Source organism: Macaca thibetana, chromosome 14 (genome assembly GCF_024542745.1).
Source record: "Macaca thibetana thibetana isolate TM-01 chromosome 14, ASM2454274v1, whole genome shotgun sequence".
NCBI classification, from domain to species: domain Eukaryota; kingdom Metazoa; phylum Chordata; class Mammalia; order Primates; family Cercopithecidae; genus Macaca; species Macaca thibetana.
Window position 1 is genome coordinate 75,565,801 of NC_065591.1, and position 18,831 is coordinate 75,584,631.

Sequence of the window (18,831 nt, forward strand, 5' to 3'; positions counted from 1 at the left end):
ATTCTTGTCACCCAGGCTGGAGTGCAATGGTGTAATCTCGGCTCACTGCAACTTTACCCTTCCAGGTTCAAGCTATTCTCCTGCCTTAGCCTCCAAAATAGCTGGGATTACAGGCGCCCGCCACTACGCCCAGCCAAGTTTTGTATTTTTCAGTAGAGACGGGGTTTCACCATGTTGGCCAGGCTGGTCTTGAACTCCTGACCTCAGGTGATTCTCCCATCTTGGCCTCCCAAATTGCTGGGATTACAGGCGTGAGCCACCGTGCCCAGCCTAGCTTGTTCTTTGAAAGTAAAGGTGTGTTCCAGTGGCAGCTGCCCCAAGGCCTGCTTCCTCTTCCTAAGTCTGTCATCCTCTGGAAGGGAGGGGTCATGCTCCCATCTCTGGTGCCCCAAAACCCAAGTTTATTTCTCTCTTAACACTGGCAATAACCGGTCCACACCACTGTTGCCTTTTAAAACCTCTTGATAATCTCATGCTGTGTTTGTTGTTGATTCCAATCCAATTATCACCAGGGCTGTGTGGGTAAATGCTTTTAAATGCTCTCTCATCTTGCTCTTTCCCCTCACCCCCCAGCTCTTAGGTATGTATGATGCTAATCTTGTCCCTAAGTAAGTTTCTTCTGGCTCCTTTTGCATCTTTCTTTCTTGTCTTTCCTCCTACCTTTTGTCTCTTGGTGTTCGTTTTTTTTTTTTTTTTTTTTTTTTCCTTTTGTAGAAAGATTTGTTTCAATGTAGTCTGTAGCCTCCTTTGTAAACCAATTAAAAAGTTTTTTAATAAAAAAAAAAGTAAAGATGTGTTGAGTAGGCAAAGGAAAAAGGGAATTTGGGGCAGAATATAATTACTAAGCCCCAGAGAATGAAACATTAAGGTTTGTCGGGTGAATGACGAGCAATTTGGTGTCATTTGAGTAAACATTCAAGGAGCAGTATAGCTGGGGAGAGGATAAGAGAAGACATACATTTGGATGTATAAATTTAGATGAAAAGTGCCTAAGACAACTGCCTGACATATAGTAAATGCTCGATAAGTGCATTTAGTTTTTTTTTTGTTGTTCTTCTAAAGACCAGCTCTTATTTTATAAAATAATATACATTATGCTTTAAAGCCAGATATTATATTTGATTTTCTTTGTAGCTTGTTCTGTACTCTCGGGCTTTCTGTAAAATTTTATTTTTTATTTTTGGTTTATAGTTAAGAAAGTCAAAGATGGAAAATACAAATTGTGAGAAAATTTTAACGGCTTAGAGAAAAAATTACAATAATATATCCTTAATATTTCAACATCAACAATCACAAAATGAACCAATAAGAGATTAATAAGAAAATCCACTTTTTTTGCTTTCAATAAGAAAATTAAACATCCATATGTCAGCAGACTATTAAAAACGTTTTGTCTTGAATCTATTAGAAGGAGGGAAAAATACGTTCCTAATGATAAATAGAACTATCCAAGTTGAAAACATTTGATTTTCCTCGGCAATTTTCTCAGCCCGTCCTTCTGCCTCCCACACCCCTCCCAATAATCGTCACATCTTTATTTCTTTGGAGTTTGTTTCAGCTTTGTTTTGATAATGATTGTGTAGACACACTACTTTCATTATTTCTCACTAATAGTTACCTAAAGCAACTATTTGTCTGCAATTTTATAGATAATTGTGTTTCTTTTAGAATGCTCTTTGTGTTTCTGCTGCTCATTACTAAGTATACAACAGTGGGGAATTGTCTCTAAAACTCTACTACTCCTTCTTTTCCTACTGGGAAAATCTCCCACAATGAATAATGCCTATTTTTAAGAAATTCAAACATTTCTTTTTCTTTTTCAAATTCAAATTTTTAAAGGGGAATTCAAATATTTAAAAGAAAATAAAAATACAGCAATGTGTTGTTTAACAATGGTAATTATGTCTTTTGGTGATTGCGTGTCGTGGGAACATCTCAGAGTGCACTTCCATGAACCTAGATAGTATAGCCTAATAGACACCTAGGCTGTGTGGTATGGCCTCTTGCTCCTGGGCTACAAATATCTACAGCATATTACTGTACTGAATACTCTAGGCAACTGTAACACAACAGTAAGTATTTGTGTATCTAAACATGTAAAAGGTACTATAAACATGTGGTATTATAATCTTATAAGACCACTGTTGTATATGTGATCCATTGTTAACTCAAACATCATTATGTGGTACATGAGTATATTAAAAATTTGGATAAAATGGGATATGATTATTTCTATTACTAAGAAATCAATCATTTATAAAATCAGTTCTTCTGAGTGACCTTCAACAGAGGTATTTATGCATTGACTATTGATTGCATAATAAAGAAGGATTATAAATATCTTCACATGAAGATGTCTATGATATGAGACTGGTTAATTTTTGCACATATTTCCAAGGGAATGGGGTGGTTTCAACCTTGATTTCATATCCCTTTAGATGCCAGTAACCTTTTAAAGATTATTGTGTTCCAATTTTTTTCTAGAAAATCACACCAGTTAATGAAGTACAATTGCATGGAGATTTCTTTTGTAATTTGTGATCCCTTGGCACTCTACTGCACATTGGTTATTATGATAGTCACATTGAAAGAAAAATCTAGGCCAGGTGTGGTGGCTCCTGCCTGTAATCCTAGCACTTTGGGAGGCTGATGGGGCAGATCGCTTGAGCTCAGGAGTTTGAGACCAGCCTCAGCAACACAGTGAAACCCTGTTGCTACCAAAAATAGAAAAAAATGGCCGGGTGTGGTGGTGTGCACCTGTGGTCCCAGCTACCTGGGAGGTTGAGGTGGGAGGATCCCTTGAGCCTGGGAGGTAGAAGTTGCAGTGAGCCAAGATTACACCACTGCATTCCAGCCTGTGTGACAGGCAAGACCCTGTCTCAATAGAAAGGAAAGGAAAAGAAAAGAAAAGAAAAGAAAAGAAAAGAAAAGAAAAGAAAAGAAAAGAAAAGAAAAGAAAAGAAAGAGAGGGAAGGAGGGAGGGAGGGAAGAAGGAAGGGGAAGAGAAGAAAGAAAGAAGGAGGGAGGGAGGGAAGGAGGGAAGGAAGGAAAGAAGAAAAGAAGGAAGGAAGGAAAGAGAAAGAAGGAGAAAGAAAAAGAGAAAGAAAGAAAGAGAAAGAAAGAAAGAAAAAAGAGAAAGGAAGGAGGGAGGGAGGGAGGGAGGGAGGAATGAAGGAAGGAAGATCTAACGCTATAAAATTATTTCTGATTTGGGAAAATACCTTTAGGTGTGAAGAGCAGGTGTCAGTGGTAAGCCAACTAAGAAATCACAATGTTTCATTCCTTAACTCCCCAGGCCATTACACATTCTCCTGTCAAGCATTTTTTTCTTCTTTAAAATAATACCAATAAGATTTACCTGTATTCCTCTATGGTCTTAGTTTAAGATTTTATTTATATAAGTTTCTCATTAATTTAACTGGCTACTAATAGGGGCAAGAGGAAATTGGGGTCAATGGAGATGAAGAGTATATATGACTTCTCAGTGTACACATTTTAATGTTATTTTGATTTTTGAACACATGTATTATGTTAGTATTAAAAATAAAGTTAATATACCACCAAGCATTCACTCATCAAACAGGCAAATATGTTTTCTCAAAATATGTTTAGCAAACTTATGGAAAGCCTGATAATTCTATGCTCCAGCTAGTTGTTATTTGAATAATAAAATTAATTAGAGTATGATGCTGAAGAAAGAGCACAAGAAATGGACTCAGAGCATCTGGGTGCAAGTTCGGCTCATAGTATTTACTAGTTGTGTGACCTTGAGCAAGTCACTTAACTTCACTGAGCTTTACTTCTCTTATCTATGAAATTAGAAAGATGATAATACTACCAGTCTATTTACCTCTTGCAGTTGTTCTGTAGATTCAATGAGAAACACACGTGAGAGCCCTTTGTAAACTGCAAAGTCTTATACTTGTGCTAGTTAATATTTTATATTTCATTTAATGTTTCCAAGACTCTATTTTCAAATTCTCAAAGCTACTATTAAGTTCATTAGGAAATATGTTTATTTATTTGCTTAATCTTTTGCTTTCTTGCACCAAACAACCAAAGTAAAACTGAGTGTGTATTTGTCTTTAGTTAATCTTGTCAGCAGAAGTGTCAGAATCATTCTTGGAAGCAAAGAAAATCTGCTCTCATAGAATGGCTATTTTTTCAGCATTGAAGATCAATATTTGGGAGCTCCAGTTAACTAACACAACTCCCAACAGGCATTTCAATGGGGATAAATTTACTTTGCTACCCACAGTTCAAAGAGAAACTGCAAGGTATGGTCATTTATTTGGTGCATTTGTTCATTCCACAAATATGTATTGAGTGCCCACTCTGTGCTGGGTGCTCCTCTAGGCACTTCGGAGACGGCCGTGAGCAAGACAGACAAAACGTGATGCTCTCATGGAGTTTACATTCTAGTGGAAAAATAACTGAGCTTACAGCTTTTTTCGTTCTAAGAACACAAATACCTTAATCTGAAGAGCATTTCTTGCCTTCTGATAAACAGCTTTTAAACTGTTTTTTGGGCCTGGCGTGGTGGCTCGCGCCTGTAATCCCAGCACCTTGGGAGGCCAAGGCAGGTGGATCACTAGGTCAGGAGACTGAGATCATCCCGGCTAACACGGTGAAACCCTGTCTCTACTAAAAAAATACAAAAAATTAGCCGGGAATGGTGGCGGGTGCCTGTAGTCCCAGGTACTCAGGAGGCTGAGGCAGGTGAATGGCGTGAACCCGGGAGGCAGAGCTTGCAGTGAGCCAAGATCATGCCATTGCTCTTCAGCCGGGGCAACAGAGTGAGACTCTGTCTCAAAAAAAAAAAAAAAAAAATAGTGTTTTTTGGTGGTAGGATCCTTGCTTCATGTATCCAAGACCAAACATGAAAAACAAATAAAGGTTGCTCTGGGATTGGGCCCAGAGGTCAGGTTGTCTCCTCCTACACTCCCCATCCCTGCTCCTGCCATCCCTCTGCTAGAGCTCAGGACTCTTCAGAGGACAGTTTATTTGAAACTTCCACACAGGGCGTTATCTCCACATCAGTTTTGATACTGAAGACATCCTGTAAATGCCTGCATCCCCAGTCTCCCAAGGGTTTTCTCAAGTTCCTTTCCCCCTCTGGGTCTCATTATCTCTCTCTGCACATAATAGCCACATTATAGAGTTTCTGGTGTTTCTGATAATTATGACAATAACGGCAGTTATCACTTATGGAGGACATACTATCTGTCAGGACAGTGCCAGGCATTTTATATGTACTTCATTTAATCGCCAGAGTCATCCTGTGAGATAGGTGTGAATCATCATTTTACAGATAAAGGATGAGATTCCAAGAAGTAAAGTAATTTCCCAAGGCTACAGAGCTGTTAATGGTGGAGCTGGAATTTGAACTTATCTATCCGATTTCATAGTAGGAATTCTTTTTTTTTTTCTTTCTATATTTCAGGCCCATCAGCAGGAAGTAAGGAATTCTTAACTACTGCTGCTTCCCAAACTCTGTGAAGCTCTTTGACCCTCTCAGGGATAGTTCTAAGTATGGTGCAAAGGGCTGATGAGAGCAAAGGGGAGCACAATGCTCACTCAAATATGTGTTGAAGTTTATTATACTAGCTCTCATTTACCGATGGCCTACTCCATTCTGAACATTCTACATCCATTTTCACTAATTCTTCCAGCAACTCTGGAAGGTCAATATGATTATTACTCCTACTTTCTTGATGAAGACTCTCTGGCACAGAGAGGTTGTCACTCACTTGAGGTCTCACAGCTAGTAAGTGGTGAGCCCTCTGCTTGCCTTTATGACAGCTTGGGACCAAACTATTCCTAAAGCCAAACGATTCCTAGAGCCAAGCCCAAGACTCCCACATCCCCCAAAAGAACAACAATTTTAAAAAGAGAAAGACAACATACTCTCCTAGCCTGCATCTGCTCCTAATCCAGGCCCTACTCCAAGCTGCTACTGTCGGACTCTGTTCTCATTTATAACTGGGTGCTAAACTCTCTAACTCCACCAGCATGAACCCTCCTAACTCTATTTCTTTGTCTGATAAATTTTGTGCCTCCATGTCCCTCTCCTGGCATCTTTTTCTTTTGGTTTCTCCACACCCATTCCAAACCATTTTATCTGTTTCCTCTTCAACCCTTTTATCACGGCATGAATCTGTTTATATTTTCTTCCTTTTATGAGAAACAGGATGGTGCATGGGTTGTTCTGGAGCCTTTCTGCCTGAGACTGAAACTTTGTTTTTTACTCTACTGTATAGTTGTTTAACCTTGGGAAAACCACTTATGCTTTCTGTGTCTCAGTTTCCTCATCTGTAAAATGAGTAAGGGAATATAACCTATATCATAAGATTTTGCAAAGTTTAAATGAGTTAACACTTGCAGAGATTTTAGAAAGGTGTCAGGCATGTAGTGAGTGCTTCATACATGCGAGTTTTAATTATTCTCTTTCTTATAAACATGTCCCATTCTCTCTCCATCTTTCTTTTTCTCTCATCTATATTTTACTCTGCTTTAGCTACACATTTTTTAAAAACAGAGTTTCTATAAAATAAGTTCATTGTCGTTATTCTTTTTTTTTTTTTTTCAATTTTGTCTACATTTAAATGCCCACTATTGGCCAGACAGTGTACTAAGGAATAAGAAGGAATATAAAGATGAATAAAACATGCTTTTCTGTGAAGGGTTTGTTAGTTTTTTAATTAGTAAATCATGCTTTCCATGTTTTCATGAAATGGATGAATTTATGTATTTATAGGCCAATATTTATGTCTATTGGCTTTATCACCTACATCGCTACCTGAATCTATCTACTTCTCTCTACTATTCTGCCACCACTCTTTATTTTTTATTTTACCTTTTTTGAGACAGGGTCTTGCTCTGTCCCACAAGCTGGACTGCTGTGATGTGATCATAACTCACTGCATCCTTGAACTGCTGCTCTGCCACCACACTTATGCAACCAGCATCATCTCTCAACTAGACTCATGCCTTTCAACTGGTCCTACCCCAGCTTCTTCAGTGCTTTCTGGCCTACTCTCTATTTAGCAGCCAGAGCCATCTTTGTGAACAGCAAATCTGATCTTGCCAGCCTCAGGCCTAAAACCTTTCAAAGGTCCTTTCATTGTTTTCAGGAGAAATAACTGAGTGCTTTACACAGTCCTATGTGATCTGTCTCTGCTTCTCTCTTCTGCCTCCTCTAGAGTTTCTCCCACATTCCCTGGTTTGCTTTTCAGTCCCTCCATTGTACCATCTTCTCTCCTTCAGATATCCTTCACACATCTTTCCCTCCTGAAATAGTCTTCCTCACAACTCCTTTTTCTGCTATGCTTTGACAATGCCTACTCACCCTTCAGATTAAAGAAAGTATTATTCCCGTGGAATGCCTTCTTGACCCTCTACTCTAGGTCAGAGCTTTTGTTTGTCTTCGTTTGCTCTGGTTTAGTATTCTCTGAGTACATTTGAGTACCTAGACGTTAAGATTTTGGATCCAAGTTCTCTTCTTTATCTTGAGCATTCACTTTGTATAATTCATTAGTGTGATTTTACTTGGCTGACTGTAGGTCCATTAGGGAAGGAAGGGGCCATGTCTATTTTGCTCACCATTGTATCTCCAGAGTGCAAGGTAGCATGTCACTCACTGGAATAATTTAATAAATATTAGCCAAATAAAGATTGATTGAATGAATGTTGTCCTGCCACTGCTTAATTTTACCAATGTGCCAGCAATTCTTTATTAATAAAGTAAATTACTTTTAGCAATGGGAACATGATAAATGTGAAGAAGCTGAGAAGAGAATAAGAGATTATCTTGAAACAAAGTGCAATTTGGAATGTTTGTCTTTTAAAGACTTAGGTAATGAGTCTATCAGGAATTCTATGTGAATTAGAAATCTAAAAAGCACATTAAAGATGTATACTTTCTATTTCTTGGGCTTGACTTTCTACCCTAAAGCTGCCACTTCTTGTGATTCTGACAGTTCAAGACATCTCCACTATTTCAGCTTTCTGTATCTTTAATGTCCTGAAATTGATTTTTTTATATTAATTTTCTTCAACCTCAAAAAATCTATTTGCAAGCTTAGCAATTACAATTTAATGTATTAAACTGATACGATTTAGGCCACAATGGTTCTATAAACAAAAAGATCATGAACAGTAACTTGTTAATCTTCAAACCCTCAACAAACAATAAATGCTTCTACTTGAATTAAACTTAAAATCATTATTGAATGTTTCAAATCCCATGGTACACAGAGACAGCAAATACACAGATACAGATCTTTCCCCTTCTTCCGAGTGGGTGAAAGATAATTTCTGTGTGTTTAAAATGTTTGGGGAAAAAGGAAACATTTAGAAATTACCTGCTTGTAATAATTGTTATTCGATGGCATGTTTTAATTAGAAGACACAATAAACTAAACTTCATAGAACATCAGCTGGAAAGGGTCTTAAAACTAATCTCTCAAACCACTTTAATTAATGAGCAATGGAATCCATGTTCAGAAAAGTGATATGACTTAGGCATGCTCAATAAAGTTGCAGAGTGAGGGACAGGACGAGAAAAGTGCATCATTACTCATTATTAAATTTGAGGAATGACAAATAGCTATTCAAAGAGATGTGAGGGTAAACTACACTGGGCACCCAGAATACAAAGTGAAGTCAGAAAGTTTTAAAGCCGTCTTGCTTTATAGTCCTTTTTGCATATTTCTGTGGAACATTCTTTTACAGTTCTCTAACACCCTGAAATTCCTTATCAAATTGAAGGATTGTCTAGTGAAGATCTGTGTTCATTTTATAAACTTGTAGAGTCAAGAGTAGTATTAAAACTCTTTATTTCCATGCATTTGATCTGGGTGTTGCTAATGATTGGTGTGAATCTAAGAGGTCTCCTTGTCAAAATGTCTCTAGCACAAGGATTTCTTTGGCTTTTTCCAGCATTAATGAGTGACTGATTTATGTCACTAAATGTCAAGACACCCCTCAAATAATATAAAATCACAAGATGAAACTGTCAAAGACAAATACACTTTATTATGGAATGAAAGTTGTTATGGGGATGGGAACTGTAATCATACAATGAGAGGAGGCTATATCTATTATTAATCTATAATCAGCTTTGTAAATATTTTTAACCCCTTTGATATGAGTTAAAGATGTAGCATTCCCAGGATAGATAATAAGATGAAGAGAGTTTTCTGAGTTAGGAGTTAGGAAGTGATGCCCGCTTTTGTCCTCATTATATTACTCTAGGTCAAAAACTGACTTTTGGGCATGGGGAGAGGGGTGCAGCATGATTAATGATTAAGGAATCTGGAAAGGACTTTTCCTGAATGAATCTGCAGACTGTTCAGGAATCATCTTTTTGGTCATATTCTACGATGCTATGTGTTAGATGGAGGTTGGGGAGGAAACAAAGGCAACTAGGAGAAGGCTATTAAAAGGATGCAATGAGTGAAGAGACTTCCTGGGAAATGTCTAGTTGCGGGCAGATGCATTTTGCTGTTAGTAGAATGTGTATGTGTGTGGGAGAGAGTTGTGGAAAAAGAAATGTCTAAGCAATAAAAATCTAGAGTCATGTAAAGTTTTTTTAAGTTTCTTTCCTAATATTTCAGTAAAAATTAGGATATAACTAGATTAATTAGAACAGAATTAATGTAACATATGAGGTGAAATTTAATATTTGGCAATAAGGAATATCACTAAAGCTATAAAGATAAGCTAATTGATAACAGATAAATGAATGGATAAGCAGCTGCTGGCTGGCTGGATAAAGGGTATGCACAAATAAGTTAGGATTGAAAAGAGAAAGTGTAATATATTTGAACTATTTGTTGAAAAAATAACTATTTCCAGATCTGTGGCTATTTTAAAAATTAACAATAGTTGCCTACACTTATACTAATGCTGTCATGTATACATCATTCAGTTGTGATGCAGGAACAATAACAATTAACAACAGTAACATGCTAGAAATGAAAGTGATGCAGTATGCATGACAAAGTGGTGAGGCTCCCTCAGAAATTTTTTGACCCCTTTATGTCCATTTGATTATAATAATCTCATTGGATTCCATTCCTTGGGCTATTAAAGCCACTCCCCATCATGAACTACTATAGTACATTTTAAAAATCAAGGAAATTACTAACTGCTCAGCTAGTCTCAGCTTTAACAGCTGTACCAATTTTAAAATATTAAATGGCTTTCCTATCTAGATGCTGAACTTTAGTTCCTCTATCTGTGAAATGAGTAAACTTGACAAGATGATATTTAAGGATTCCTAAAACTTTTAATTTCTATTTATAGTGATTCTAGTTAAACTACATAGAATCTATCAAGTTTAATAGGTTGTGCATTCATTTCTCCTTATGTATTAAAAATGCAAAGAAAAGACATAATATTAGTGACAAAACTTTCAAGTAATGAAATTTATGCTTCTATCTCACCTGAGCTGGAATTTGCACTAGAAAACTGGTCTTGTCTACTCCAAGTCTTGTATGGTACTCTCTGTTCTGAAAGCTTATCTTAAATGTTCTCTGATGATTCTGAGGCAATTTCTGATCAAGATCCACAGCTGGACTTTAAAAATCTTTCCTGGGTATTTGCGATGCAGTTACGTGAGTTGGGAAAGTGTTTCAACATGCCACAGCTGCTCATTCATATGCATAAGCCTACATAGATGCTGATTTAAAGAAAGAAATATGTCTTGCATTGTAAGTATGTTTCTTGGATGGTGTATGTACTTTCACTTCTGAGAACCTTCAGGTACAGAAGATGTCTATATTTTTCAGGGGATAAACTGTATATTCGTGTCAAGCTTTCATTGTGTCTTTGACCCCATAGAGAAATGCACCATGGTGTCCAACTGTGGTTTAAGCTCTGTGACAGCGGTTACCGCAAATAACATCAGAGTTTCACTTATTGCTGAAAAGAAGAAATAGTTTTCCTTCTGAATTAGCCTCACAATTTAAAAGGAGTTAAATAGATTATTTACATGAGTTTTTGCATTAAAGTGAAGTAAGCTATTCAAATTTAATAGTGAAAGCTTAATGACTTTCCCTTGGTTCACAGAGGCCTCTGTGAGGATAGGAATCAATGTTACTTCATCCCAGCTCCCTGCTTCTAGGCTCACTTGCTGAAGAGGTCATAACTAAAGGAAATGAAGGCTGAATAGGTTCATTGTTTCACTAGCTGAGGAGTTCTAGCAAGACTTACGAATTTGCTTGACATTGGTATTTAGATGGCCAGGTTAGACAAAGTAGAGTTGAATGGCACATGAAATTCTTAGATCTCCTGCTGTTTGACCTATCCCTACTAAAACCACTGAGCCATGACCAATCATTGGGTGACACATGCCAGAAATCAAATCTAGTGGTGCAGCCTCATGTGACTTTACCCAGTTCTCCAGGTAGAGGGAGTCCAACCTAACAGTGACAAGTGACAATTTTTACAGGTCTCCAAGTGTGTTAGGGCAATGCCTCACAAACTCCAATGTGCATACAAGTTATCTGGGGAATCTTGATAAAATGCAGCTTCTGATTCAGTCGAGTTGGGTTAAGACCTGAGATCTTAAAATTCTAAGAAGGCTCTCATTTAATATCTGTGCTTTTGGTCTGTAGACAACATTTGGTAGAACAAAACTCTAGAATAATTCATTTCTTCCTTCAGATGCCTGCATAGATTACTCCCTCATTTCTTTTAGATCTTTGTTCAAATATCACCTCATTAGCACGGCTTTCCTTGCCCACTACATATTTCTCTGTCACTATCATCTTTCCCCTGCTTCTTCTTTCTTTATACTGCTCATCACCATCTGACACATTTTACATTTATTTGAGAGGGCCTTTTTTTGGTTCACTGTTTTGTTATTTCCTTATAACATGGACTGAGGCATAATAAGTATCCAGAAAAAAATACCTATTGATTGAATGAATGTATAAATGAATAAATGAACCACGTAGTCACTCTGCCACAATTCCATAAACCAGACTACACTTATGAGTCTCCAGGCAATTATGAACTCTGCTCTTTGGGATTTTCTTTTAACTCAAGTACCTTATTAAAGAATAAAGGGTGGATGAAATCAGGTCCCTTCACTATCTACCAAAGTTCCTGATCACTGGTAAGGACTGTACCGTCCACGACTTCTTTTCTACCTGCAGGCCATTCTGAAACCCTTGCAGTCTCTCCAACAATGTCCTGAGAGGTCATATTAAAGGTAAAGGAATTTGTGGTTCTCATAGGGACCACTTGGCTCTTAATCAACTCCATTGTGAGCTTTATCCAATACTAGCTAATGCCTACCTACTTCTCCAAGTGAATATCTGGTGGCTTATTATTTCAAACCTAATCAGTTATCTCACAATAAATGTAGATATTATTAGAAAGAAGGCAGCCAATACAGATCAGATTTGCCCTGATCTAACTTGGGGAAATGTTGTGTTATCTTGTTTGAAAAATGTATAATTAGGTTGTAATCAATGCCCTTTTTATTCATCAATGGTGTCAAAGTTGAGTTTCAGAACTTGAAAAAAAAAATGTTAGTGCTTTAATTATCTTGTCTTTGTGCTATATTACAAAAACAACAGCTGTAGATTTTCTGCAATGCAGGGGAAAGGGAGTTTATCTACTAGGGTTGCTAAAGGTTTTGTAACTGAAAACAAAAAGGGACCATCTAAAAACTGTGTCAACACCAAATGTCCAAACCAGGGATTCAGTTACCATCTCTGCATCTAATGTAAAAACCCCATGTCATTCCTTCAATATTTACTCAGCAAACATTTCTTAAGCACCTACTATTAATATATGTCAACACACTGAAAACATTATATTGCATTTAAATAAGAGCAGACCCATTCAGTAACTCATTAATAAACTATAGTCAAATTCATATTGCATGGATTAACACAAGATAGAAAATGAGTGGCAGAAGGGTCCCTGCTGTCTAGGAGCTCACTTGAGTGGAGAGGTGTGCAAACTGTGATAATGGGTACACCAGGTGTTTACATACAGTTTTGGGGAACTCAGATAAAGAATCAATCAATGCTGACTAAACAGATTAAAGATGGCTTTGCAGTGGAATTGACATCTGAGGGCTCTCAAGATGAGTAGGAATCCTGCAGGTGGAAAGGGAGAAAGGCAGTTCTGGGTAGAGGAATCCACAGAGCAAAGGCACAGTTCAGGAGCAAGTGTAAGAGCAGAGAGCAGTCCTCTGTAGCAGGGGGACAATGAAAAAGCCTGATACTGTGGGTGGTGGAGGGGTGAGTGTGGAATGGAGCACGGAAGTTGGCTGGGAATATATTGTGAAGGGCAAGGAGTTTGTGCACAGGCATCTTGGTGTCATATCTCTTAGAAAGATAATTCTGAAATCAAAGGGGAAGGTGTCTGGGAAGGGTAAGGAAAGGGAAGGGGTACCTATGGGTGCACATGTGTATAAGGCATTATATTTCCTTGTGTGAAGTGGCATTACAGTAACTTCACTAACTGGGTATAGGTAATTCAAGGTTTACAATAATTAACTTTGCATAGTGCTTAAATGGAATTATTATTGAAGTATAACATATGTAATCCTCTTAAAAGAAAGAAAAACAACAATTTCATTATTTTCCTCTTCTTATGAATGTAATACATGTTAATTTCAAAGTAAGTGCATGATAAAATTGAATTTTAAAAGATAGCAAAAATGAATCACAATCACACCACCAGAGAAAAACATCATATATGACTCTTCAAACTGGTGTTAATTCTACTACCATAAACCAGACACTGAATAAGATTGAGGATGGATAGAGTAATATGGACAACTGGAGACAAGCTCATTTTAAGCAGAAGTGAGTATAATTGTGATCTTGCTTTGTGAAGTGCAACTTGCCAAATATGACATTTATTGCTACATTATGGTAATTATAAATTTTATAAATTATTTATAATTATCACAAAAATATGCTAAGCAGTACGAGGAGCACAATTGGAAATAGTTTTATACTTTGCAATACACATTTCTTTAGCAATTCCTTTATGTCTTTGAAGCAAAAATGAAAAGCGCAAGTAGTGAAAATGGAGAATCCCTTCAACCTTTAATTACCTTCAAGTGATAACTCAAGTACTGAGAAATGGTAGGCTTGTATCCATTAGTTCAGAAACTCTTTAAGAAATGCCAAGTATGACACCAGAGATAGAGCTATCAGTGAACAAAATATAGGTATGGTGTCTGCAATGCATGGAACTCACAATTTTGTAGTTTAGCAAGATATTCTTTCTCCCTCCACTCCTGAATAGAAATTTCACCCATTTTTCAAGGTCTGGCTCCATTTCCACATTTCCATGGTGCACTCTTGCACTGTCCTGACCCCTTCAGGCTTATCCTTTCTCTGACATTCCATAATTCTTAGAAACGCTGCCATTAGGATCATTCAATTTGATCATATGTTACCAGGAACTATACTCTATTAAATGTATAAAAATCTCTTTTCCCCAATAAGATTTAAAAAATCCTTGAAGATAAAGAGTATGCTTATTACTTGGGGTTACGGGTAGATTTTTCTGAGCATCTGACAATACTGAGAAATACATTTAGGAAATTTTTGATAAAACATTTGATTATGACTGAACAGTGTATTTACTGAAAGCCTAATTCTTGACCATACTAAAAGAAATGTCAATAAAATCTTCTCTCAGCACTGTCTTAAGGGTTGAATGACTCACAATATGGGTGCAGATAAAGGAGACCTGCTGAGAATTTCCTAACGGAATCTCATGATGCACTCTTCATTTCATTTGTTATTTTAAAGGTAAATTGTTTAATACTTCCTAAAACTGTTGTACAATTTAAACGTCTCTAAACAGCTATTCGATTAATTTTGCATTGAAAACTGCAGTTAAATTAAGGCTCAGTTACACATAAAGTTTGGATAGGACAGGAAAAAAATCTGATTGCTTGATGTTGCCATTACCACATTTCCAACTAATTTAAAGCTGCGACAAACTAGTATACAGTTAGGCTATTAAAACAGAGAAGTCATTCTGTGAATCCAATCTGTACTTTGGCATTTTGCAAAAAGCTTGTTGTTATTTGCAGGTTTCTTTACAAACACTTTAAAAATCAATTTATATGATTTATAGGACGTGCTTTGAACAAGCATTTTGATAAGCTACAGAATAATATCCAAATTAAACCTATTGCTTAAAGGAAACCAAGATGTAAGGAGGCTCCAGTAGAAAGATGAAGATTTACATTGATAGAACAGGGACATGTTTGTCCTTTTCTGTAAACTTTAAAGCTTGAAATCATTATCAAGAGCTTCTAATTGCTGTATCTATGGTTCTAAACATCTTATTGTCTGCAGAATTGTTTGAGATGAGATTTTTCAGAAACAGGAAAACAGGGACATTTATGCTACATGTCAGGTAATGGTGAAGAGCATACAGTTTGAGACTGAAAAAAACCAGCTATTAAGAAAATGGAACATTCTCATGAAAAAGTTCTTACTCTATATGAAGTAGAATTTGTTAATCAAATGGTGCTAGCATATATCTTTTTTCAGTTTTATTTATTTATTTATTTATTTATTTATTTATTTATTTATTTATTTTGAGACTGAGTCTGGCTCTGTCGCCCAGGCTGGAGTGTGGTGGCTGGATCTCAGTTCACTGCAAGCTCCGCCTCCCGGGTTCACGCCATTCTCCTGCCTCAGCCTCCCGAGTAGCTGGGACCACAGGCGCCCGCCACTTCGCCCGGCTAGTTTTTTGTATTTTTTAGTAGAGACGGAGTTTCACCGTGTTAGCCAGGATGGTCTCGATCTCCTGACCTCGTGATCCGCCTGTCTTGGCCTCCCAAAGTGCTGGGATTACAGGCTTGAGCCACCGCGCCCGGCCTTTTTTCAGTTTTATAATGGATGTGTGTGTGTGTGTGTGTGTGTGTGTATGTGTGTGTGTGTATATATATATATATATATTTTTTTTTTTTTTTTGAGACGGAGTCTTGCTCTGTGGCCCAGGCTGGAGTGCAGTGGCACAGTCTTGGCTCACTGCAAGCTCCACCTCCTAGGTTCACACCATTTTCCTGCCTCAGCCTCCCAAGTAGCTGGGACTACAGGTGCTCGCCACCATGCCCGGCTAATTTTTTGTATTTTTAGTAGAGATGGGGTTTCACCATGTTAGCCAGGATGGTCCTGATCTCCTGACCTTGTGATCTGCCCGCCTTGACCTCCCAAAGTGCTGGGATTACAGGTGTGAGCCACTGTGCCCGGCCTATAATGGATACTTTTTAAAGCATTTATTCCTGCTAAAATACAAGTCTACTAATATTTAACAAATAGAAAGACTTTTCAAAACTATCTGAGAAGAGAATGTTTCCTTGGTGTTGTCATCATCCATCTGTGACCATCGCAAATCCCCTCTTCCCCACTCTCTGGCCATATCTGGCCTAGGCCACATAAAAGAAAACATTTATTAAAACTTTGGAATAAATTAATTGCAAATTCTAATTCTCAAGCCAGGCACAACTGAAAGTAACATGTCAAAACATGCATGGAAGAAAATATTTTCTCTATTCATGGGCAGAGCATGTGATTGGCCACCATTAATAAGATCTAAGCTGTCATAGGCAAGACACAAACTTCAGGCTTCCAAACAACAATAGACCCATTGATACTAACAAATCATCACTTGAAAAGGAGCTCCTAATACTCATACGCACAGAGGCTCTTCCTTGATGACATCTTGTAGTCTTATGTTCAGCTGTTTAACACTCCTCTTTGCTAGCCATGTGGACCAAAAGCAACGCACTTCATTTCTTGAAGACAGTAGCCATATTCCTCTTATTTTTTTTTAATAACAAGATCTGACCTATAATTGTGTGCTTTCATTAAGTACATTTCATTTCCAAAGGAGCAACCTATACATGCATGTTCTAAGAAATCAACCATACAATAAGTAACATACCAGTTGTCTCATTGAGTCTCATTTTAAACACAGAAACAGACGTTTAAATAAACCAAAGAGCAGGGCATGGATAATCCAATTTAGGATATCTCATCGAGTTTAAGTTGGCTAATCCAATTTATATAATCTCACCGAGTCTCATGGTTTACAGTGATTTATTTCAAACAAGGGATATTGTAGGAGTAAAGGTAAATAAAATCCCAATCAAGAACCTCCAAAAGCCATGTTAGTGTTAATGAGAATTAAGTTGATGTCATGAGGAGAGAATATGGTCTACTGGTCTATTTCTGTAGATGAAATCTCTCCCCTTTGCTTCTTAAGTCTTAACTGTTTTTACAGCATTCATTGGTGACCGAAAGTGTGTACCAGATAAGAATATAAATGAAATAAAGCTGATGCTGGTTGCTATTTATTTGAATTCATATTTTCATAGGCCTTTCTAACTGCCTGATATTTTCCTGGAAGATTAGAGATAACAAAGCCATGGTTCATGTTCTTTGGATATGAACCATCAATTTTTCTCTATAGGTAGGTTTAAAAAACACCAATGATGGTGACTCTAGTTAATATAAATGATTAGTAAGGAGGGTACAGATCCACACAGAGACATATCAGAACATTATTAGTTTGAGTTCTGACTGACCTTCAGGTTGATATTGTGCTATAATCGTCACTGTCTGTCCAGCCCCCTTTAGTGCAGCAGCTGCCTGTTCGTGGGATGCACCACGGAGGTCAATGCCATTCACCTGAAAGAAAGGAAGCCAGAGAATTTTGGTATTTCATAAGGCATATTATTCTGATAGAAGAAAAACGTTTCCCCCAAACCAGGCTGTCTAACATTGTATCACATGCCTCAGAAACTCCTCGTATCCTACTTAGGTGTTTATGGACTTTCATGGTCTTAATCACTTTTAGTTAGGAGAGACATTAAATTCCATCTTGTGGTGTTTGTGCCATGGTCTGACTAGGTTGGAAACATTTTTATCTATCCATGTTCTAGTGTATGCATTTAATATGCCTCTGTGAGCTTCCTAGATTTCTAGGGTAAATAGGCATAAATATGAGCCTTCAAAATTAGAGGGAAAACAGGATGATAGAGACACATGTAATGTAATAGACAAATATATGCTGAAAGATTAAAACATTCAGATGAGATTCTGGGGACATGGTATAAAATGGGGCCAGCTGGTTGCAAAATCCCTCTCTTTGGTCAGTTGCCTAGCCTTGTCATCCTGAGCCTGGTGAGACAGCCCTAAGCCTTGTTTTAAAATATACTTGACTGTCCTATTTCTCATATACAATTCCAGAATGGATTCTGACAAAAATGAAATAAAGGGTGCTCGGAGTTTATTTAGCTATTGCTAACTCCCATTTTAGGTCCTATACCGAAAGAGAAACAGAACATCTTAAAAGTTCCAAATTCTGCCAGGGTGAAAATCATTCTTAAGTCAAATTTAATAAGAAGCAAATGCTAAAATTTTTCTTGAATCAATTCAGTCTAAGTCAATACAATGTAATTAATAAGTGCTCTCCAATGACAGAGTTCTCTGTCTGCCCCAGAAGAGGGACATTGACTGGAGCACAAAGGGAGACAAGATAAACCCCCAATAAGTTTTTCTGATGAACACACAGTAGGTATGGTTTTCTAACCTACAAAAAACTAGCTTTTTGCAGGATAGCAGAATTCTGCTTCCTTTTGTTCATGGGGCAGGTTGACATGGGCTATGAAAGAAGACTAAAAGAACTGATTAGCTTATATACATTCAAAATATATAATTGTATTTTGCTTTTCATCAGTCCTATTTGACAATGACATTGGGTGGTAGATGGGGCTTACTACTTTGTTTCCCCATCAGGTCTGGGACATCTATATGCTTAAATTCCACA

At 37.3% G+C, this 18,831-nt stretch overlaps 2 protein-coding genes across 26 annotated transcripts in view; both read right to left on the reverse strand.

The window, feature by feature from the left end:
- CCDC90B (coiled-coil domain containing 90B) overlaps window positions 1-18,831 on the reverse strand; it is a 695,243-nt gene that overhangs the window by 511,939 nt on the left and 164,473 nt on the right. The gene's annotated exons all lie outside the window — the stretch shown is intronic.
- Window positions 1-18,831, reverse strand: part of DLG2 (discs large MAGUK scaffold protein 2) — a 2,230,265-nt gene that overhangs the window by 316,071 nt on the left and 1,895,363 nt on the right. For all 25 annotated transcript variants that reach the window (XM_050755793.1, XM_050755797.1, XM_050755794.1 and 22 more), the window contains one exon: window positions 17,588-17,690. In XM_050755793.1, the coding sequence (XP_050611750.1) occupies window positions 17,588-17,690 (103 nt within the window). The remainder of the gene's footprint in view (window positions 1-17,587; window positions 17,691-18,831) is intronic.